At 39.6% G+C, this 25,212-nt stretch overlaps 1 protein-coding gene across 1 annotated transcript; it reads left to right on the forward strand.

Annotated features, from left to right (window-relative positions):
• Positions 1 to 1,731: 1,731 nt before the first annotated feature.
• Positions 1,732 to 25,212, forward strand: LOC124260215 (G2/M phase-specific E3 ubiquitin-protein ligase-like). The gene is made up of 8 exons (XM_046694478.1): positions 1,732 to 2,004; positions 16,002 to 16,426; positions 18,785 to 18,962; positions 19,786 to 19,903; positions 20,330 to 20,547; positions 22,065 to 22,262; positions 22,753 to 22,921; positions 24,441 to 25,212. Exons 2-8 carry the CDS (start codon positions 16,032 to 16,034, stop codon positions 24,743 to 24,745), a joined length of 1,581 nt encoding a protein of 526 aa, XP_046550434.1. The 5' UTR covers positions 1,732 to 2,004; positions 16,002 to 16,031; the 3' UTR covers positions 24,746 to 25,212.

Raw genomic sequence — 25,212 nt, forward strand, 5'->3', positions numbered from 1 at the left:
AGTGGTATGTGTTGTTTGGTTTTTTTGTTTATTGCCGCCCTCAGCAATATTCACGCTTCATATATGGCGAGGGTCTGTAAATAATCGAGTCTGGACCGGACAATCCAGTGATCAACAGCGTGAGCATCCATCTACGAAGTCAGATACGATGACATGTGTCAACCAAGACCACACGATGCCGTTAGTTGCCATGGGTTACTGAAAACCCATTCTATCCCGGACAATCACGGGTTCACGTGGTGTCATTTGAAATGAGCCATCAAAAGCATCGAAGACATGAAGCTTTGTGGCCTATCATCACACACTTACTGCAATTATCTAAATGTGAAAAATACCCAGTATTTTATCAGAAGTTAACTTAATGTTAGCTAAATGAGATGCAGTCGTGAGAACATGACGTTCTTCAAATATCTAGTGTATGTTATCTTCCTTTATTTATGGTTTTGTTTGGGAATCTCAAGGTGATTTAAAGATGGAATGATTCTAAGATGAATTCATAGGTTAAAGAGTGTTGTACTCAAACAAATTATTCTGAGGCGCCGAGTTACTCAAAACTAGAATTATATTGAATGTGAAATAGTTCGGTGGCATAAGAGCCACTCATGTTAAGGAGACATTGAAAAGAAATAGACGAATGCTTAGTTACTTGAGGATTGGTAAACGTATAGTTATGCTAAGAAGGGGAGAAGAACGACACAGTGACTGGCCGGGGAAGCCACATTTCAAGAATGACTATTGCCGGGAAGGCCACATTTCAGTTACATGGCTGTAGCCGGACAAGCCACATTTCCAATAGATTAATTAATTAATGGATTACCGTAACCGGTAAAAGAGTGTCCCCATGCAATTTTCAGATAGCAGTAAGTCTTTGTCGAGTGAAGGTGAATTTTTTAAAAATCTTATAATATTGTCCTTTAGATGAATTATTCATTTCACTGGTTGGTTGAATAGGTTGTCTTCCAAGTTCTCCATACACCATAAAGTTCAGGGTGTTATATCTAAGACCGGTAGCTAATTTAAAGAATTTAAGATGAACAGTTCAATGACATAGCAATACCGATAAAAGAGTGTCCCTAGATTAAAATTAATCTAACTGATTAATCTAACAATAACCTAAAGGATGGTACAATAAGGTACAGAGACTTGTCCAGAAGTGTCACCCTAACATTTACGAGATAGTAAAGCTATTTCAGCGTGGGCAGTCTCTCACAGAGGTTGCTGTCCTGAGACTACCTTAACGAAGAAAGAAATACAGAACCATTGACGCTCGTATTGCATCACTGAAGACCAAGCTTCTGAACCAACACCTGAGTGACATGGAGTATACGGATCATGTGGGCGACCTCCTTCATTTGCAGTAGGGTGTGTGAAATAGAATGTTCTGTGACCTTACGCCATTTTATCTGTTTTTACACATGGCAACAAACTAAACCATTATCATTGTTATTATGTTTTGCAGATAACGATTTATCATTATTTTGTGATATTATTATTATATGTAATATACCTATTAGTATATTATATTGTGCTAGTTATAGAACCAAACCTGTTGTTATCTGAATAAAATTATGAGGAAACATGTCTTGTTTTGTTAGATACGGTAACGTGTTTGAATCACTAAGCATGTTTTGACAGCATAGCCGGGAGAGCCACATTCCATGTTCACGCAACCGTAACTATTGCCGGGATAGCCACATCAATTTAGGCTATCTGTTTCGGAAATGTGGCTCTCCCGGCCTGTAACCATCGGCACGACGTTTTCTTCATTATGTAACGTAACCATATTAGTTCAGTTACATCACGGAATATATAAGGGTGGGTATGGCGATGACACACACAGAGACAACCAAGAGATTCATCATAGGCTCCTGGCGTGTCAACCACGGATCGATGATAATAAATCGACAAGAAGATGGAGGGCGCGGGCTATGCACAGGTAAATTTCTGGGAAATATAGATTGCTGTTCCTGGAATTCACTGAAAGCGGACGTACCGAGACGCAAGGTAAGGTCTTGCTGCTGTTCCTTCGTTCGTTCGTTCGTTAGTTCGTTCGTTAGTTAGTTCGTTCTTTCTATTCTCTTCGTTTGTTGGTTCGTTGGTGTGAATTATGTGAATTCCTACAGGTTCACATTGTGTCCACAGTGATCCCTCTCAGGTAGTACTAATTCCTACATGTTCACATTGTTTCCACAGCGATCTGTACGAATTAGTACTATTCCTACAGGTTCACACTGTTTCCACAGTGATCTCTATGAGGTAGTACTAATTCCTACAGGTTCACACTGTGTCCACAGTGATCTGTATAAGGTAGTGTTAATTCCTACAGGTTCACACTGTGTCCACAGTGATCTGTATGAGGTAGTGTTAATTCCTACAGGTACACACTGTGTCCACAGTGATCTGTATGAGGTAGTACTAATTCCTACAGGTTCACATTGTGTCCACAGTGATGTGTATGAGGTAGTACTAATTCCTACAGGTTCACATTGTGTCCACAGTGATGTGTATGAGGTAGTACTAATTCCTACATGTTCACATTGTGTCCACAGTGATGTGTATGAGGCAGTACTAATTCCTACAGGTTCACACTGTGTCCACAGTGATCTGTATGAGGTAGTACTAATTCCTACAGCTTCACACTGTGTCCACAGTGATCTGTATGAGGTAGTGTTAATTCCTACAGGTTCACATTGTGTCTACAGTGATCTGTGCGATGTAGAACTAATTCCTTCAGGTTCACATTGTGTCTACAGTGATCTGTATCAGGAAGTATTAATTCCTACATGTTCACACTGTGTCCATAGTGATCTGTGCGAGGTAGTACTAATTCCTACAGGTTCACATTGTGTCCACAGTGATGTGTATGAGGTAGTGTTAATTCCTACAGGTTCACACATTGTGTCTACAGTGATCAGTGCGATGTAGAACTAATTCCTTCAGGTTCACATTGTGTCTACAGTGATCTGTATCAGGAAGTATTAATTCCTACATGTTCACACTGTGTCCATAATGATCTGTGCGAGGTAGTACTAATTCCTACAGGTTCACATTGTGTCCACAGTGATGTGTATGAGGTAGTACTAATTCCTACAGGTTCACATTGTGTCCACAGTGATGTGTATGAGGTAGTACTAATTCCTACAGGTTCACATTGTGTCCACAGTGATGTGTATGAGGTAGTACTAATTTCTACAGGTTCACATTGTGTCCACAGTGATGTGTATGAGGTAGTACTAATTCCTACATGTTCACATTGTGTCCACAGTGATGTGTATGAGGCAGTACTAATTCCTACAGGTTCGCACTGTGTCCACAGTGATCTGTATGAGGTAGTACTAATTCTTACAGGTTCACATTGTGTCTACAGTGATCTGTGCGATATAGAACTAATTCCTTCAGGTTCACATTGTGTCTACAGTGATCTGTATCAGGAAGTATTAATTCCTACATGTTCACACTGTGTCCATAATGATCTGTGCGAGGTAGTACTAATTCCTACAGGTTCACATTGTGTCCACAGTGATGTGTATGAGGTAGTACTAATTCCCACAGGTTCACATTGTGTCCACAGTGATGTGTATGAGGCAGTACTAATTCCTACAGGTTCACATTGTGTCCACAGTGATCTGTATGAGGTAGTACTAATTCCTACATGTTCAAACTGTTTCCACAGTGATCTGTATGAGGTAGTGTTAATTCCTACAGGTTCACACATTGTGTCTACAGTGATCTGTGCGATGTAGAACTAATTCCTTCAGGTTCACATTGTGTCTACAGTGATCTGTATCAGGAAGTATTAATTCCTACATGTTCACATTGTGTCCATAATGATCTGTGCGAGGTAGCACTAATTCCTACAGGTTCACATTGTGTCCACAGTGATGGGTATGAGGTAGTACTAATTCCTACTTGTTCACTCTGTTTCCACAATGATCTGTGCGAGGTAGCACTAATTCCTACAGGTTCACATTGTGTCCACAGTGATGTGTATGAGGCAGTACTAATTCCTACAGGTTCACATTGTGTCCACAGTGATCTGTATGAGGTAGTACTAATTCCTACATGTTCAAACTGTTTCCACAGTGATCTGTATGAGGTAGTGTTAATTCCTACAGGTTCACACATTGTGTCTACAGTGATCTGTGCGATGTAGAACTAATTCCTTCAGGTTCACATTGTGTCTACAGTGATCTGTATCAGGAAGTATTAATTCCTACATGTTCACATTGTGTCCATAATGATCTGTGCGAGGTAGCACTAATTCCTACAGGTTCACATTGTGTCCACAGTGATGGATATGAGGTAGTACTAATTCCTACTTGTTCACTCTGTTTCCACAATGATCTGTGCGAGGTAGTACTAATTCCTACAGGTTCACATTGTGTCCACAGTGATCTGTGCGAGGTAGTACTAATTCATACAGGTTCACACTGTTTCCACAATGATCTATACGAGGTAGTACTAATTCTTATTAGCGACGAGGTCAACGTATAGGTAGTTGCATACTAATCTCATGACCACGTACGTCACACGAGTGTCGTATCGCGTTGACCTGTGTCGTAACGACTTGACCTGAGATTCTAGCGATTTGATTAGATAACCGATTAGGTCACGTTGTGACGGAACTACTTTTTCATTCATAACATTCACGTGAATACATTCATTCTACAACTTATATGCATTGTGGGAATGTAAACATTATATTCGTCGAAAAACATAAACGCAAAGTGTCCATCAGTGATGTTAGCCGAGTGAAGCAACTGCAAACTAAGAAACGGGGTGCTTCGGAGTAGTTTAATGTAGGAGGCTGTACGAGGCGATGACCACTGACATGCATTGTGACGTCGGTTACCAAGGGGGCAGACGAGCAAGGCGTAGTGACGTCATTACAGTGTGACGTCATGCAAAAAGTGTACTACAGAACAACATTCTTCCGCAACCTCCTTATGAAACCATAACAATAACAAAAATACGCTATTTTGTCAATTCAATGCATGTAAGACGTGGGTAATAAATAAATTACCACACTTGGTCTCATAACATACGAATTATACGAAACTCGTGACCTTCCTATGGTTTCTGACCTCGCTTTTTTTCTGTAAAAAGGGGGGTTTGAGACAACGTGTACGAGTAAGGAAAACGCGCCCTCCTCTACCTACAATAGTGCTTTCCAATGTCCGATCCTTGCGGCAACAACTACCGGAACTTGAAACAAGTGTCAAATATTTGTATGAATACCGAGAGTCATGTTTACTATGTTTCACTGAAACGTGGCTGAACAACACAATCCCCCAATGATGCGCTACGGATCCAGGGCTTCAACGATCCTATCAGATTGGATAGGGACAGCGGCATTACTGGTAAGAAAGTCGGAGGCGGAGTGTGCATATATAACAATGAAAGATGGTGCAGTAATTATGTTGTAAGAGATACTGCGTGCACGGAGGATATAGAACTCTTATCCATACCGATGAGACCCAAGCATTTGCCAAGAGAATTTGGTCAGATATTTATATCGACTGTCTATATCCATCCGAAGGCAAATTCAAACAATGCGGCGGACATACTGTCTGCTCACATCAGTAAGCTCGATGCCCTTTCACCTGATGCACCAAAACTGTTTATTGGGGACTTCAAAGGCTGTGTGTTAAATATAGTGCTTCCTCATTATCACCAATATGTCACTTGTGAGACGCGAAAAAATAAAACCTTAGATCTGTGCTACGGTAACATAAAAGAAGCCTATAAATCGTATGTGAAGCCGCCACTTGGTCAGTCAGATCATAACGTTGTTTATCTCGTTCCCCAGTATAAACAAACTCTCAAATCACAAAAACCAACAGTAAAATCGGTTAAAATCTGTACAAAAGAATCTATTAATCAACTGAAAGGTTGCTTTGACTGTACAGTGTGGGATAACTTCCGCGAATCATCGACTGATCTGGATGAGCTGAACGACGTTGTAACAGATTATATCAGGTTTTGTATCGATGATATTGATCTTTCAAAAACAATACAACTTTTCCCTAACAACAAACCTTGGATTAGCATTGAATTGAAAGGACTTCTCAATGACAAGAAGCGTGCTTTCTGCGCAGGAGACAGAACTCGAGTGAAAGAAATACAACGAGATATCAAACGTGTGACTAAAAAATGTAAACTTGATTACAAAAAGAAAATGGAAAAGGAATTTCAAAGTAATAACTTGAAAGCAGCGTGGAATGGAATTAAAACCATGATTGGCAACGACAGTAAATGTAAAGTCCTGAACACTCAAAACGATGTCTTATTTGCGAGAGATCTCAATCAGTTCTCTTTGATGTACATAACTTCTCTCAGACAAGAAATGCCTTCATTCAAAGCCAACCAGAAGATGATAATTTAGTAATCACCGACCTTGATGTTATACTAACGTTTAGGAAGATAATATTCGGAAATCAATCAGCCCCGACGGAATACCTGGCATTGCACTACGAGAACATTTGTGCGGGATATACAGAGTGATGTTTCAGATGTCTGTCGACGCCCATTATATACCAACAATATGGAACACCTCGCATATAATCCCCGTTCCCAAAAAGTCAAAATCTTCAATAATTAATGACTACCACCCAGTGGCTCTTACTCAAATAATCATGAAATGCTTTGAGCGAATTATCTTGAACTTAATTAAGCAAAATACTGGACACCAAATGGATCCTTTACAATTTGCTTACAGGACCAGGCGCGGGGTAGAAGATGCACCCATTTCACTGTTACATAAGATCTATACTCATCCAGAGAATTCAAAATCTTATGTAAGAATCCTCTTTGCGGACTTCTCTGCTTTCAACACAATCCAGCCACATTTGATGATAAGGAAATTATTCAACATGAAAGTAAATAGTCACATAATCAAGTGCGTAGAGGCCTTCTTAATTAACCGACCTCAACGTGTTCGGGTCAGTTCAACGCTTTCTGACGTTAATCTTGTGAGTACCGGTGCTCCTCAAGGCTGTGTCCTGTCCCTTGTCCTCTTCACACTCTATACAAATGACTGTATATCTCATTTATGCACCTGTTTGAATTTCAAATTTGCTGATGATGCCGCTTTGGTTGGGTTTATTCGTCAATCGGAGTTAGAGTATAGGAAACAAATTTATGTGTTTACTTCATGGTGCAAAGACAATTACCTCTCGCTGAACATAAAAAAAGAAGGAAATGATAATTGACTTCCGAAGCGGAAAAAACAAACTGAAACCTGTTTGTATTGATGGACAGGAAGTAGAAACAGTAGAAGAGCATAAATATCTGGGTACTATCATTGATAATAAACTTTCATGGAAATCAAATTCACATCGGGTACATAGGAAAGCACAACAGAGGCTTTTCTTTCTGCGAAAATTGCGATCATTTAATGTAGACACTAGTATCTTAAAATTATTCTACCAAACATGCATTAATAGTACTTTAACTTTCTGCTTTCATACCTGGTATGGCAATCTTCCTCTTACACAGAAAAACAAACTTGACAAATTGTAAACATATCAAGTCAAAAGTTAAGAAGAAAGCTCTGGCCATTCAATTGGATTCATCACACTTTTTAAATGTATGTTATAAACTTCTGCCTTCTGACCGCCGTTTCAAAATCATGTATTACAAAACTAATAGAACTTCAAAATCATGTGTCCCATACAGCAAAAAACTTCTAAACCTTCCTTCAAAATTGTAATAGTGAAATCTATGATGAGGCACGAGTGATTATTATATCCTGAACTTTGATTATGTCAATCAATCAATGCTTTATTGTTTTCAAGGCCATATGACCCATAATACATTGTTACATTTTTTGTTCATTAATTGCCAGCATGAGTTTCAAAGATCAAAGATATTCTCCTCTTATGCGAAACACATTATACAGATATTTTCCCAGCATAAACAAGTGGGTACAATCAGTAGAAATCAATAATGATTTTAAATTATCGATATTTTTGGTATGAGTGGATATACATGGAACATCATTACGAAATTCTTTGTACAGAGGACAATGATATATAATGTGACATTCATCTTCGGTAACTTTACAAAGAGAACACATAGAATCTTTATCTTGATAATCACTTAAGTCTTTTCTAATACACTGTATGCCTAATCGGTTGAAGCAACATCTAAATAAGAGAAGCGCTTTTCTATATTTGGTATCTTTAACATTGTATATGTACAATTCTGGAGAAAGTGAATGTTTTATAAAAGAGTAGAATTGTAATGACGTTCTATCAGATAGCTCAGAATGCCAATCTTGCCTGGCGCAGTCAATCACTCTTGCTTTAAAAATATTTAAAAACATATCAATATCCCTACCCCTGTTGAATCCATACATGGCCAAACCCATAAGTAAATAATAGATGCATTATATTAGTTGCCCAATTAGACCGTTTTCTATTACACAATTGTTTCATCATAAGATACGATTGGTGAGGATATCTATATGACGGCATGGTGATTAATTTCAGCCAATATCTTATACAATTCTTGTATGATTTCACATATAATGGATATCTCCCACACTCACCATACAAAGCAGCATTAGGAAATGACTTACTAACATTTAATAAATATCTGCAAAATGATCGGTGAACAATTTCTAGCTGCTTCATTTCCTTGAATCCCCATATTTCGCTACCATACATTAAAATCGGTACAATTTTCGCATCGAATATCTTAAAGGCATCTGTAATATCTATATTATATTTGCGAATAAGACATTTCAAAGGGAATAAGGCTTTGTTTGCTTGTTGCGATAAAACGGTACAGGCTCTTGTCCATACAAGCTTAGGGGTCATCATGATACCCAAATATTTATATGCATTAACTACTACTATTTGTTCATCATTATAAGTCCACTTTTCATATCGTGATAATGGTCCCCCGTTTCTGAAGACAATCACTTTTGTTTTGTCGAGATTGATCTCCATGCCCCATTTCAAACAATAATTATGTAGGAAATCTAGCTGTTTTGCAACTTCAGAGGGGTATCAGCCACTAATACTAGATCATCTGCAAATAGTAATGATAACACATTATACATTTCCTCTGATATAAATACACCATTGTCAAAGTTTGACTCATTGTTTCCGAGAGTTCCTTGATAAATATCGAAAACAACAGGGGCTAAGAGCACAACCTTGTCTAACTCCTGTAGAGCAAACAAAATAATCAGATAATTTATTTCCACCAATAACAACTGCAGACTTCACCTTATTGTACAAATCTTTGAGAATATTAAATATATTTCCATGTATACCATTATTTAAAGGAGAAATAAAAGCTTTTGTCTATTAACCATATCGAAAGCCTTTTTGAAATCAACGTATGCACAGTAAAACCTTCCTTGTTTTCTTGTTGTATACTTTTGGATAATAGATTGCAGGATAAAAATGTTATCTATTGTCGAATGGAGTTTTCTGACACCACCCTGATATTCTCCGATAAGGCAATTACTCTCAATGTAATCATCTATTCGCCTGTTAATTATATTTGTAAACAGCTTGCTCATAGTATTAAGCAAGGAAATGCCTCTATAGTTGTTAGGTTCGTTAGGATTACCCTTCTTATAAATAGGCATTATTATTGCAGTACTCCAAGCTTCAGGGAACTCCCCTTTATCTAGAATGCGATTAAAGAGAAGAACAAGATATGGGGAAATAAATTCCTTAATAATCTTGAAAAATTCTGATGGTATTCCATCATTACCCGGCGTTTTATTTGGTTTCGATCTATCTATTGCTGCCTCTACTTCACATATAGTTATAACATCTGATAGATCATTGTCACCACATTTGCTACAATTATGACAATCATGTTCATTAACAAAAGTTTCAATATAGTCATCAAACACACTGTCGCCATTCATGTTTAACATAGGGTTCAATAAATCTTTAAAATATGAATGCCACATTTCTGCAGATATATTACAGTTATTATTTGATTTAGATGAATATTTCTTAACAAGACTCCAAAAGCTTTATAATCATTACTCTTGGATGCTTCAGTTAACGTTTTGGAGACACTTTCACAAAATAACCTTTGTTTCCTTTTACACAGCTGTTTAAACCCTTTTCTGCTTTGATCATATACACTAAAAGTAGCTGTAGATGGATATTGTCTAAGATGATCTAAATATTTATATTTGGTTTTCTTAGCCAACTGACATTCTAAATCAAACCACTCTGGCTGTTTCTTTTATGATTCTTACTTCTTGTAAGCATAGACTTTCCACTGTAGTGTAGTATATCTACCAGACTACCTGCAGCTCTCTCAATGTCATCATTAGATACATATTCCATAAACTTACTGAGACTATTACATGAATAATCTGATTTAAAATTATCAGTAAATTCTTCTCTATATTCACCTTTCCATCTATAAAATAACCTGTCAGCATATTGTGGTACAGTAGACCACACCCTCACATCTCTCTCACTGAAAAGGTTAATGGTCAGTGTTAGAGGGAGATGGTCTGACTCGCTGCGTGATATAACGTTAAAATCAGTCACAGTTGGGTACAAGCAAGATGACACGCATATGTAGTCAGGAGTACTGAATCCATTTGGACCAATATAGGTAAAGTCACCAGACGCATTAGACCATCTTCCATTTAGTATATTGATATTAAATAGTCTGCATAAGTCTAAAAACTGCTTCCCATAATTATTGACAACATTGTCCTTGTTAACACGGGGTGGAGGGGGTGTTGAGGTAGCATCGTACATAAAATCTTCAAGAGGCAGGAAGTCGATACTGTCATCTTCGATATGATCCAGCTCGTTACCAGTTCTGGCGTTTAAATCACCACATAGCAAGATGTCACTGTCTGGATAGTCAGTCTTGAGGTCAGCCAGACGAGCTCCAAGAGTCTCTATTGATTATGTTATAATTCAACATTATATTCTGATAAGCTTGGCATTATAAATTATTTGTTGTTATATGCTTGTATTAGCTCTTTGAATGCAAAACAAATTTCCCTTGCGGGACAATAAAGTTTATCTTATCTTATCTTATAGGAAGCACACTCGTTTCGTATAATTCGCATGTAATGAGACCTCGTGTAGTAGTCTCTATCTACAGGTACACATTGTGCCCACAGTCATCTGTATGAGGTATTACTAATTACTACAGGTTCACACTGAGTTCACAGTGATATATACGAGGTAGTACTAATTCCTACAGGTGCATGTTGTGTCAACAGTGATCTGTATGAGGTAGTACTAATTTCTAGAGGTTCACATTGTGTCCACAGTGATCGGTATGAGGCAGTACTAATTCCTAAAGGTGCATATTGTGTCCATAGTGATCTGTATGAGGTAGCACTAATTCCTACAGGTTCACCTTGTGTCCACAGTGATCTGTATGAGGTAGTACTAATTCCTACAGGTTCACATTGTGTCAACAGTGATCTGTATGAGGCAGTACTAATTCCTAAAGGTGCATATTGTGTCCTGTGATCTGTACGAGGTAGTACTATTTACTACAGGTTCACATTGAGTCCACTGTGATATATGCGAAGTAATATTAATTCCTACAGGTTCACATTGTGTCCACAGTAATCTGTACGAGGTAGTATTAATTCCTACAGGTTCACACTGTGTCCACAGTGATTTGTATGAGGTAGTATTAATTCCTACAGGTTCACACTGTTTCCACAGTGATCTGTGCGAGGTAGTACTAATTCCTACAGGTTCACACTGTTTCCACAGTGATCTGTACGAGGTAGTATTAATTCATACAGGTTCACATTGTGTCCTGTGATCTGTACGAGGTAGTACTATTTACCACAGGTTCACATTGAGTCCACTGTGATATATGCGAAGTAGTATTAATTCCTACAGGTTCACAGTGTGTCAACAGTGATCTGTACGGAGCAGTACTAATTCCTACAGGTGCACATTGTGTCCACAGTGATCTGTATGAGGTAGTATCAATTTCTACATGTTCACACTGTGTCCACAGTGATCTGTATGAAGTAGTATTAATTCCTACAGGTTCACATTGTGTCCACAGTGATCTGTATGAGGTAGTATTAATTCCTACAGGTTCACATTGTGTCCACAGTGATCGGTACGCGGTAGTACTAATTCCTACATGTTCACATTGTGTCCACAGTGATCTGTGCGAGGTAGTACTAATTCCTACAGGTTCACACTGTGTCCACAGTGATCTGTACGAGGTAGTATTAATTCCTACATGTTCACACTGTGTCCACAGTGATCTGTATGAGGTAGTACTAATTCCTACAGGTTCACACTGTGTCCACAGTGATCTGTATGAGGTAGTACTAATTCCTACATGTTCACACTGTGTCCACAGTGATCTGTATGAAGTAGTATTAATTCCTACATGTTCACATTGTGTCCACAGTGATCTGTATGAAGTAGTACTAATTCCTACATGTTCACACTGTGTCCACAGTGATCTGTACGAGGTAGTACTAATTCCTACATGTTCACACTGTGTCCACAGTGATCTGTATGAGGTAGTATTAATTGCTACAGGTTCACACTGTGTCCACAGTGATCTGTATGAGGTAGTACTAATTCCTACAGGTTCATTTCATGTGTCCACAGTGATCTGTATGAGGTAGTACTAATTCCTACAGGTTCACATTGTGTCCACAGTGATCTCTATGAGGTAGTATTGATTCCTTCAGGTTCACACTGTGTCCACAGTGATCTGTACGAGGTAGTACTAATTCCTACATGTGCACACTGTTTCCACAATAATATGTATGATGTAGTACTAATTCCTACATGTTCACATTGTGTCCACAGCGATCTGTATGAGGAGTTATTAATTCTTACAGTTGCACATTGTGTCCACAGTGATCTGTATGAGGTAGTATTAATTCCTACAGGTTCACATTGTGTCCACAGTGATCGGTACGCGGTAGTACTAATTCCTACATGTTCACACTGTGTCCACAGTGATCTGTGCGAGGTAGTACTAATTCCTACAGGTTCACACTGTGTCCACAGTGATCTGTACGAGGTAGTATTAATTCCTACATGTTCACACTGTGTCCACAGTGATCTGTATGAGGTAGTACTAATTCCTACAGGTTCACACTGTGTCCACAGTGATCTGTATGAGGTAGTACTAATTCCTACATGTTCACACTGTGTCCACAGTGATCTGTATGAAGTAGTATTAATTCCTACATGTTCACATTGTGTCCACAGTGATCTGTATGAAGTAGTACTAATTCCTACATGTTCACACTGTGTCCACAGTGATCTGTACGAGGTAGTACTAATTCCTACATGTTCACACTGTGTCCACAGTGATCTGTATGAGGTAGTATTAATTGCTACAGGTTCACACTGTGTCCACAGTGATCTGTATGAGGTAGTACTAATTCCTACAGGTTCATTTCGTGTCCACAGTGATCTGTATGAGGTAGTACTAATTCCTACAGGTTCACATTGTGTCCACAGTGATCTCTATGAGGTAGTATTGATTCCTTCAGGTTCACACTGTGTCCACAGTGATCTGTACGAGGTAGTACTAATTCCTACATGTGCACACTGTTTCCACAATAATATGTATGATGTAGTACTAATTCCTACATGTTCACATTGTGTCCACAGCGATCTGTATGAGGAGTTATTAATTCTTACAGTTGCACATTGTGTCCACAGTGATCTGTATGAGGTAGTATTAATTCCTACAGGTTCACATTGTGTCCACAGTGATCGGTACGCGGTAGTACTAATTCCTACATGTTCACACTGTGTCCACAGTGATCTGTATGAGGTAGTATTGATTCCTTCAGGTTCACACTGTGTCCACAGTGATCTGTACGAGGTAGTATTAATTCCTACATGTTCACACTGTGTCCACAGTGATCTGTATGAGGTAGTACTAATTCCTACAGGTTCACATTGTGTCCACAGTGATCTCTATGAGGTAGTATTGATTCCTTCAGGTTCACACTGTGTCCACAGTGATCTGTACGAGGTAGTACTAATTCCTACATGTGCACACTGTTTCCACAATAATGTGTATGATGTAGTACTAATTCCTACATGTTCACATTGTGTCCACAGTGATCTGTATGAGGAGTTATTAATTCTTACAGTTGCACATTGTGTCCACAGTGATCTGTATGAGGTAGTATTAATTCCTACAGGCTCACATTGTGTCCACAGTGATCGGTACGCGGTAGTACTAATTCCTACATGTTCACACTGTGTCCACAGTGATCTGTGCGAGGTAGAACTAATTCCTACAGGTTCACACTGTGTCCACAGTGATCTGTACGAGGTAGTATTAATTCCTACAGGTTCACATTGTGTCCACAGTGATCTCTATGAGGTAGTATTGATTCCTTCAGGTTCACACTGTGTCCACAGTGATCTGTACGAGGTAGTATTAATTCCTACATGTTCACACTGTGTCCACAGTGATCTGTATGAGGTAGTACTAATTCCTACAGGTTCACATTGTGTCCACAGTGATCTCTATGAGGTAGTATTGATTCCTTCAGGTTCACACTGTGTCCACAGTGATCTGTACGAGGTAGTACTAATTCCTACATGTGCACACTGTTTCCACAATAATATGTATGATGTAGTACTAATTCCTACATGTTCACATTGTGTCCACAGCGATCTGTATGAGGAGTTATTAATTCTTACAGTTGCACATTGTGTCCACAGTGATCTGTATGAGGTAGTATTAATTCCTACAGGTTCACATTGTGTCCACAGTGATCGGTACGCGGTAGTACTAATTCCTACATGTTCACACTGTGTCCACAGTGATCTGTGCGAGGTAGTACTAATTCCTACAGTCCACAGTTCACACTGTGTCCACAGTGATCTGTACGAGGTAGTATTAATTCCTACATGTTCACACTGTGTCCACAGTGATCTGAGGTAGTACTAATTCCTACAGGTTCACACTGTGTCCACAGTGATCAGTAGTACTAATTCCTACATGTTCACACTGTGTCCACAGTGATCTGTATGAAGTAGTATTAATTCCTACATGTTCACATTGTGTCCACAGTGATCTGTATGAGGTAGTACTAATTCCTACATGTTCACACTGTGTCCACAGTGATCTGTACGAGGTAGTACTAATTCCTACATGTTCACACTGTGTCCACAGTGATCTGTATGAGGTAGTATTAATTGCTACAGGTTCACACTGTGTCCACAGTGATCTGTATGAGGTAGTACTAATTCCTACAGGTTCATTTCGTGTCCACAGTGATCTGTATGAGGTAGTACTAATTCCTACAGGTTCACATTGTGTCCACAGTGATCTCTATGAGGTAGTATTGATTCCTTCAGGTTCACACTGTGTCCACAGTGATCTGTACGAGGTAGTACTAATTCCTACATGTTCACACTGTTTCCACAATAATAAGTATGATGTAGTACTAATTCCTACATGTTCACATTGTGTCCACAGCGATCTGTATGAGGAGTTATTAATTCTTACAGTTGCACATTGTGTCCACGGTGATCTATACGAGGTAGTACTAATTCCTACATGTTCACATTGTGTCCACAGCGATCTGTATGAGGAGTTATTAACTCTTACAGTTGCACATTGTGTCCACAGTGATCTATACGAGGTAGTACTAATTCCTACATGTGCACATTGTGTCCACAGTGATTTGTATGAAGTAGTACTAATTCCTACAGGTTCACATTGCATCCAGTGATCTGTATGAGGTAGTATTAATTCCTACAAGTATAAGCAAGTATGTACAGGTTTTCTACGTTTACACCTCTTAGTGAAAAATGTCCCAAACGTACATTTTTAAAAGAACGACATTTCCAATAAACATCTTACCCACGTGTGTTGTCGTATAGTTTGACATATTATGGATATATATAATCATATGTGCTTAGCAGGACTTTGAGAACGTCTTTTTTACCGAACTGAATCATACTCGGTGATTGACTCTGTTAATGAGAACTCAGTGAGTGTATAAAGCCATGTTTACTTTACAGTGGTCAGGATAACCGAGAGCAACGCGCATCATGAGCTTTGTGGTGATGCAACGGTGTCCAGATTGTGCTGGGACTTTCAAGGACGTATCAAACCACAGAATCTGCCATAGCCGAGGTTCAGGGAAACATGCACATAAACCTTCTGTGGTCCTAAAGCAAGTCTGTCTTGATTGTCGTCGAGCTTTTGTGAACCTCGAAAATCACAACAGATGTCGTGGAAGAGGGGCAGGAAACAGGCGGACATCTTATCCACCGGTAGCCGTTCCTAGGTTTGCTGATTCCACGCCCAGGCCACCTAGTGATTCAGGACATGGTCAAACTCACCACCAGGATACACCACCCCCTACTACCCCACCTGTACAAAGTTTGACACCACCCCCTACGCCCCCTTCCTCGAACACAGAGAGACGAACACCTGCCCAACAGTAAGTTTTATGTATAAACAAGCATCGCCTTCACGAGTTATTCTGGTCGGGTGTCGCAATAACCTGTCAGAGTTGCCTCCCTGATGGATTTCACCCAAATGGTAAAAGATATGTTTTCAAACGGGCCTTAAAAAATGTCTGAAGATTTAATATCAAGAGCAAAACAGTTCCACTCATGTGCTGCTAGCAAAAGCAAAAGAGCGTTTATATGACGAGAATGTACTGATCTCCTAGGACAATTAGCATGGGTTAACGACTTGGTTGTGTTGTAATATACGAAAACAGTTCTTGACAACCTTTTACATCGGTTTTTTTTTTTCTGACACATTCTAGCCAATACTTTAAAGTTAGCCAACCAAAAACTTGCAGAAATTAAGTCGTATAAACACAACTTTCTAAATCATCTGGTTAGCATGGATGTTCCAGTTGTCTACGGGCGCCCCAACTAGTTGTAAAGAGTTGCGTCCCTTTGGCACGCCAGGAACCAGTCATCTTGGTTTTGAATCGTGGGTCGCATCCATCATCTCTATACATTTGTCAGTGCTATACCCATGCTTGTGGTTTTCCCTTAAGCGGTAAACACGTGAAGCATGCATTTCATTTAGCTTTTCTCCAACACTAAGCTTTAATACTGTTCAAGGTTGTGTAATACTCAATTCATTCACTTATTCAAGCTGTTACTTTTCGAACGATTTCAAAAGTTCTGTTTTTTTTTAACAATTCTTGAAGAGTCTTTATAAAATTCAATAATTCACAATATTCCAGCTATAAATAATCGAGTCTGAACCAGACAATCCAGTGATCCACGGCATCGATCAGTTGGGATACGATGACATGTGTCAACAAAGTCAGCGAGTCTGACCTCCCAATCCCGTTACTCACCCGTTAGTTGCTGAAGACCTTTTCTAACCCGGATCTTCACGAGGCAGAACATTGAACGACGTAGGGACCAGAACAGAATCCGTGCAAAGATAAAAGCGACTAATATATGACTGGAGCTGACCTTTATTGAATTGCAACTTTAATAAGAGACACTTGCCTTCAAATAAGAAACAATTGCCTTCAAATAGGAAACACTTGCCCTCAAATAGGAGACACTTGCCATCAAACAGGAGCCATTTGCTTTCCAATGAGAGACACGTGCCTTCAAATAGGAGACACTTGAACTTCAAATAGGAGACACTTGTCAACTAATAAGAGACACTTGCGATCAAATATGAGACACTTGCCTTCATCAAATAGGAGAGACTTGTCTTCAAATAGGAGACACTTGAACTTCAAATAGGAGACACTTGTGAACTAATAAGAGACACTTGCGATCAAATATGAGACACTTGCCTTCATCAAATAGGAGAGACTTGTCTTCAAATAGGAGACACTTGCCAACTAATAACAGACACTTGCCATCAAATATGAGGCACTTGCCATCAAATAGGAGACACTTATCTTCAAAAAGGAGACACTTGCCTTGTCAATAAGAAACACCTTTTAATAAGCCATGTAAGCAGGACTATGAAGGGTGTCTGTATTTGTCCTGGTAGTTCTCTCTATTGACCTGTCCTTGAATATTATGTTGGGAGTTCCTTCAGCCATAACCACACCACACATGCCGGATCCGACACCCAACCTGGCATGAAGCCTCATTCTGACATTGGCTGGACGTTCATCTCGGCATCGTCAGATACGACGACGCAAACTTAGATAGTGCAGAGAGAATCGGAGAAACACGAAACCTGACCAACAATGATTGCCCCAGTTTCACCATATGTTGGCAATAACGATTTGTGGCACAACACGTGGCCTTAGAGCATGGAGATGAACTGCATGTAGACGATTTAAGATCGTCTGTCCCGTAACTTATCCCGTTGTGTAGTGTCACGTCAATATGTTTATATGGTGTAGCACATGATTACGGCTACCGAAGCTATCTATATAATCTATAAATAGTTGTCTCCTTTCTTTATAATTTTCAGTATTAGATGTGTAAACTGCTGGTGTCATTGTGCACAAAGAGCACGAGCCACGCGCGACTTCCAATTTCATGCAAAGTCAGGGGCGTAGCTACCATTATAATAAACAGGCCAGGCTTGCACATGATGTTTGCTAAAGATAAGCATGAAAGTTGGGCAAGCCCTCCATACTATCAAAATATAAAGTTTTGCAACCTATCGGGCTTACACGAAAAAAATGGCTTGCTACGCGCCTGAAAGTGCTTTGCTACATCCTTATTTAGGGTCATTTTTATAACTTTTCAAATGACTTATATTTAATGCAATTTTATGATATACACAGTTACCTTTTTCCGTTAGTATAGTGGGCTCCTTTCTTGATAACAAGATATAAATATTTTATTGCTAGAGATGAACCGGATATCAATGCGGTACCTACTGGTTCACAACGCCTTGTCAGGGAGCATCTAAGTCGATGTATGGAGTCTGGAGCCAGCGGGATCTCCGTCAACCGGGCCAACATCTTGTCCAGCAGCATGGCCTTCTTCAAGGATGTTCGTATATCAAACAGGGCTAAGCAGTTAATGGTATGAACAGATCGATATTTTACATGTCCAAATGATGATTGTTCCAGTGAATGCTTTGGCAAATGATGCAGTAGAAAAAGGCTTCACAATTTTACCCATGAAAGGAATCGAACTCTGATCTTTGACATCATTTGAACAATTATGCTACCGTACAGACCCAGATATAACTGAAACACTTAAAGGTGGCTTTAAACCCAACTCACAACTGTTTGTTCTTAAACGCTGCACCTAGTGATCAACGTCATGAGCATCAATCTACGCAACTGGCATACGATGACATGTGACAACCAAGTCAGCGACCCTGAGTACCCTATCCCGTTAGTCTCCTTTTGCGACAAGCATGCATGGGTTGCTGAAGACCAATTCCAATCTTCACGGGCGACTTTTGTCACTACTGTTGAAGCTGTTGCTGGTGGAAATTAGGTGTAAAAATAAACTCACTCAATCTGGTATTGACAACTTTTTGTCTTAGTAAGTGTCCTCCAGTGACTCCGCAGTAATAAATAAAGAAATCACCTCACGCCGAAGACCCAGGTTCACAGTGTGTGAACCTCATGTCTGCTGGTGTCCCCCGCCGTGATATTGCTGGAATATGAATCTCTCTCTCTCTCCTCTCTCTCTCCCTCTCTCTCTCTCTCTCTCTCTCTCTCTCTCTCTCTCTCTCTCTCTCTCTCTCTCTCTCTCTCTCTCTCTCTCTCTCTCTCTCTCTCTCTCTCTCTCTCTCTCTCTCTCTCTCTCTCTCTCTCTCTCTCTCTCTCTCTCTCTCTCTCACACACACACTGTAACCTGCAAAGTCAACCTTATTGCATTCCTCTAATGGTAGGTGACTTTCACTGATGCCAATGGCAGACTTGAGCTAGGCGTCGACACAGGGGGGCCACGTCGAGAGTATCTACGTCTGCTGCTGGAGTCCATCGTCGCCGACAGCAAGATGCTTCGCGGTCAGTACTCAGTATGATTTGGTTGGTTTGTTGTTTAACGCAGCACTGAGCAGTATTACAGCTATATTGCGGCGGCCTATAAACAATCCAGCTATGGACCAGACAATCCGGTGATCACCATAGATCTACGCAATTCGGATACGATGACATGGTCCGCGAGTCTGACCTTGTTTGTCGCCTCTTACAAGGATGGGTTTCTGAAGACCAAGTCTAACTCGCATCTTTACAGGTGTCCTAGGTATGAATGACTTGCAGGTGGCCTTTGGTTGGAAGGTTTTGTCGTCATACGAAAGCCCGGATTCATCGCATGGGTATAACGTATGAAATACCTGTCTCGTGACACTCAGCGTGTAAATGCCGTGATATCAAAGAAAGCGGCGTAAAACTACTCTCACTCGTTCTCATATATTTTGTATATTCTAACAGGGGATGAAAACCTAGGATTTCTGATTCGGCCCAACATATCTGCCTATTTAAAGAGGCACTTCCGGGTCATGGGGGTCATGCTGGCCACTATAATTGCTCAAGGTGGACAACCTCCCGCCATATTTGCTCCTCCTGTCGTTGATGCTATACTAGATAAAGATAAGATGCCGTCTGTGGATTATGTGCCCGACACACGGAAGAGAGAATCTTTAAAAAAGGTATATAATTACAGAAGTGTTACCATTGTCTAATATTTCGATCGCTTTGACATTCACGATGTCTATAAATACATCAATAGTCATCTACAAATACGACAAAATAAACGTAATAATTTGATGCCAATAATAAAGACATGATGGCAAATGTAGCACATAAAATGACTAGTATTTAGATCACCTAAGCCACCTAAGCCACATCTTATTACGGTTTCTTTAATAGAACACTAACACAGAACAGGTCAACACTAACATAGAACAGGTCAACACTAACATAGAACAGGTCAACACTAACATAGAACAGGTCAACACTAACATAGAACACGTCAACACTAACACAGAACAGGTCAACATTAACATAGAACAGGTCAACACTAACATAGAACAGGTCAACATTAACATAGAACACGTCAACATTAATATAGAACAGGTCAACACTAACATAGAACACGTCAACATTAATATAGAACAGGTCAACACTAACATAGAACAGGTCAACATTAATATAGAACAGGTCAACACTAACATAGAACAGGTCAACACTGACATAGAACAGGTCAACACTGACATAGAACAGGTCAACACTAACATAGAACAGGTCAAAACTAACATAGAACAGGTCAACATTAATATAGAACATGTCAACACTAACATAGAACAGGTCAACACTGACATAGAACAGGTCAACACTAACATAGAACAGGTCAACATTAACATAGAACAGGTCAACATTAATATAGAACATGTCAACACTAACATAGAACTGGTCAACACTGACATAGAACAGGTCAACACTAACATAGAACTGGTCTACACTAACATAGAACAGGTCTACACTAACATAGAATAAGTCAACACTGTCATAGAACAGGTCAACATTAACATAGAACATGTCAACACTAACACCGAATAGGTCAACACTGACACAGAACAAATCAACACTGACATAGAACAGGTCAACACTAACATGGAACAGGCCAACATTAACATAGAACAGGTCAACACTGACATAGAACAGGTCAACAGTAACAACACAGAACAGGTCAACATAGAGTATATTAGATATACATATTTATATACATAGACATATTTTGTAACAGCTGTATACATATTTTCAGCTGCTGTTTCTAGGCCTGTTTATCTGTGAATGGAAGAAGCAAGCATGTTTTTAACCACCCATTGTTCAGGTCATCCAGCATGTCCAGCCAACAACTTTAAATATAATCGAGGCAGCTTTTATTCATTTAATTTTTTTCTGGAACAATTTGATTAACAAATTAATTCTTATACGCCTCAAGGACAAGTCCAGTAATAGTCCTACGAGTATTGTATTGTTGTGTTTGTCGGGGCGGTGGGGTAGCCTAGTGGTTAAAGCGTTTGCTCGTCACGCCGAAGACCCGGGTTCAATGCCCCACATGGGTACAATGTATGAAGCCCATTTATGATGTCCCCCGCCGTGATAATGCTGAAATATTGCTAAAAGCAGCGTAAAACTAAACTCACTCTTGTGTATGTCCCAGGTGTCGGAAGCTCGCGACAAGGCTGAGCTACAGGAGGCTCTAGATGAGTGTGACTGGAGATTCGACCTGGACGGTATCCCCTCTTATGTTAGCATGGACAGTAGAGATGAGTTCCTCAGAGAATGTGTCCAGTATTTCGTCATACTGCAGAGCAAGCCAATGCTTGACCAGCTGATTCAAGGCCTGCGTCACTGCGGGGTGAGTATGTCTTACTTCAGAGGCATCAGAGTTTCAGAAAAGATTACATCACCCACAAGACAATATCCCACGACTACATGCTGTAGGTTAAGAGGCAGTAACTGGGTGGACCTCAGGTGATTGTAAGCAAACATGTGGTATTGTCATTCTTGGCATCTCATGTTATTCCGTACAAGCCTTCTTGTAGATCATGGGCCGAGGCGAGTAGTTACGAATGGTGGTATTGTCAAGGGGACTATTTTCCCCGGAAGTTGTAATGCGGTGCGCGTAATTCCATGCGCAAAGTAGTGCAAAAATGTTAAATCTTCTGAATGGGTCGTCATTGGGTAAACGGGGTTGTTTATGCCAGTTACTCAGAACAGCAGGGTTCGATACCCACATTGGCACACCATTTGTTCCAGTGCCTTAGAGTGATAAAGCTTGCTCCCACTCGAAGTGATCAAACATCATGGTAGATCTAGATTTTATTTTCTGTTTCTAATATTGTCAGATTCTGGATCTCATCAGAAGACACACGTTACGAGATTTGCTTGAGTATAAATCGGACGTTGAGGTCACAGCTGAAAGGGTTATGGATCTGTTGAAACCAAATAAACGTTGCCATAGCGACGAACAACAGATCCTTGTCAACCTAAGCGGATTCCTGCAGGCAGCTGAAGGTAAGATTATAGAAGTCATAGACGGGTGCCAGAGAACCAATGCTTGGTTTACCTCTTGGCACAATCTGGTGAATCCTATACTATTATAACAAATGAAATGGTGGTAATTCACTAACTAATTAGGTGCGGGGCGGTGGAGTAGCCTGATGGTCAAGCGTCCTCTGGTCACCTGGGTCCGATTCCCCACATGGGTAAAATGTGTGAAACCCATTGTTGGAATATTGCCGTAAAACCATACTCACTCACTCGTTTGGTGCCTATTTCAAATGTCCTTTGCTTTAGATCAGCGATGTTATATGGATCAAAATATTTAAACAAGCAAACCATATCTCATTCGTACGAATATATCTTGGATATCAGAAACCAAGACCATTCACGAATTCTGATATATATAATGGTTATAATAATTGTATTCATCAGCTTCTTTGAAATGTGTGAATGCAAATTCTCAGACACTCCAGCAAGTCTGAAAATACACAAAGTTTACCTCCTTAATGTATAGATGTAACCATCATGAAGAACATTAATGAAATCAGCTTTCAAAGGGGCTTCTATTTAAATTGTTAACAAAATACAGGATAACATCAACTCTCTGGAGGATTAATGACCGAGCTGATAAATTTGGACAATTTCGTGAGTTCATACATTTCACAGCTACTGTTTCTTTTACGGGAAATATTAACTCACATCGCTTGTGATATTTAACGCCTCACTCAGCTATATACCAGCTATATGATGGCGGTCTGTAAATAATCAAGTCTGGACCCGACAATCCAGTGATCAACACCATGAGCATAAAATATACACAATCGGGATACCATGACATGTGTCACATCGTTCATCTTCCAAAGGCTAATTCTAAACGATTATCTCATACTGAAAACGAAAACTATGAGACAATGCAAACATAATGTCGTCAGCTTCTCAGAAAGGTGAATCATTTAAATAACGAAATACGGAATATTTTATCGAGAGTCCCAGTGTTTGAGAAGTTCAAGGTACAGTGCTGCATCTCTTTATTGCGGTACATTTCAGCAAAAATATCTCGGTAGTTATGCGGAATTATGCTTGAATTTGCGGAAATATTTAAGTGGTAACTCTGCGGAATAATATAAGTTGTAAGTTATCGAAAATATTAAATGGGGTAAGTTTAAATTATGAATGTAAAAGGTTTGTAGAATTATAAAAGCTGAAAGTTTGCGGAAATATCAATTGATAAGATAGAGGAATTAAAAAAAGCAGAAATATTGAATGGATAAGTTTGCTGAATTGTAAATGCAATAAGCGGAATTGTTAAAGTTACGTATGCGGAATTAGAAAATAGGTAGGTGTGTGGAATGAGGAAATAGATAAGTTTGCAGAATTAAGAAATAGGTAGGTGTGCGGAATTAGAAATATGGTGAGTGCGGAATTAGGAAATTGGTAACTTTTAGTGTGATTCTGTCCAATCCGAACATTGTGACAATGCAGGTGTTGTCGAATTAACTGACGAAATGTACATATTGTGTTCATCTTCCAGGTGGCAGCTTGTGTGGCGTGCTCAGGGAGAGCCAGCGTTTGACCCGAAGTCAGACCAAGTTTGCGCGGAGATTAACTCCAGGGAGACTGCTAGCGTTTGTTACTGGATGTAGTAGGGAACCAGCTGGCGGGTTCGTGCCCAAACCCAGCATTGTCTTTAACAGAGCCGCCTGGCGGCTGCCATCGGCCGCTACATGCAGTAACCAGATCCTGATCACGGTGCACCAGAACTCGCTGGAGTTCCATCGCTTTTGTCAAGCAATGATGACGTCAATGATGAACGGTGAAAACTTTACAACCGCCTAGGTTTCTTGTTATCGTCTTTAGTTTTCTCATGGAAAACTGATTTAAAAGATTTGTTGTGATAGATATTGCACAAATAGAGATTCCTATACAACTGACTCTCACATACGGTTTACCACCGCCTAGGTTTCTTGTTATCGTCTTTAGTTTTCTCATGGAAAACTGATTTAAAAGATTTGTTGTGGTAGATATTGCACAAATAGAGATTCATATACAACTGACTCTCACATACAGTTTACCACCCACTAGGGGTTTCTTGTTATCGTCTTTAGTTTTCTCATGGAAAACTGATTTAAAAGATTTGTTGTGGTAGATATTGCACAAATAGAGATTCCTATACAACTGACTCTCACATACGGTTTACCACCGCCTAGGTTTCTTGGTATCGTCTTTAGTTTTCTCATGGAAAACTGATTTAAAAGATTTGTTGTGGTAGATATTGCACAAATAGAGATTCCTATACAACCGAC

This window comes from Haliotis rubra, unplaced genomic scaffold (assembly GCF_003918875.1).
Source record: "Haliotis rubra isolate DU_JTF1 unplaced genomic scaffold, ASM391887v1 Scf1188, whole genome shotgun sequence".
NCBI classification, from domain to species: Eukaryota; Metazoa; Mollusca; class Gastropoda; order Lepetellida; family Haliotidae; genus Haliotis; species Haliotis rubra.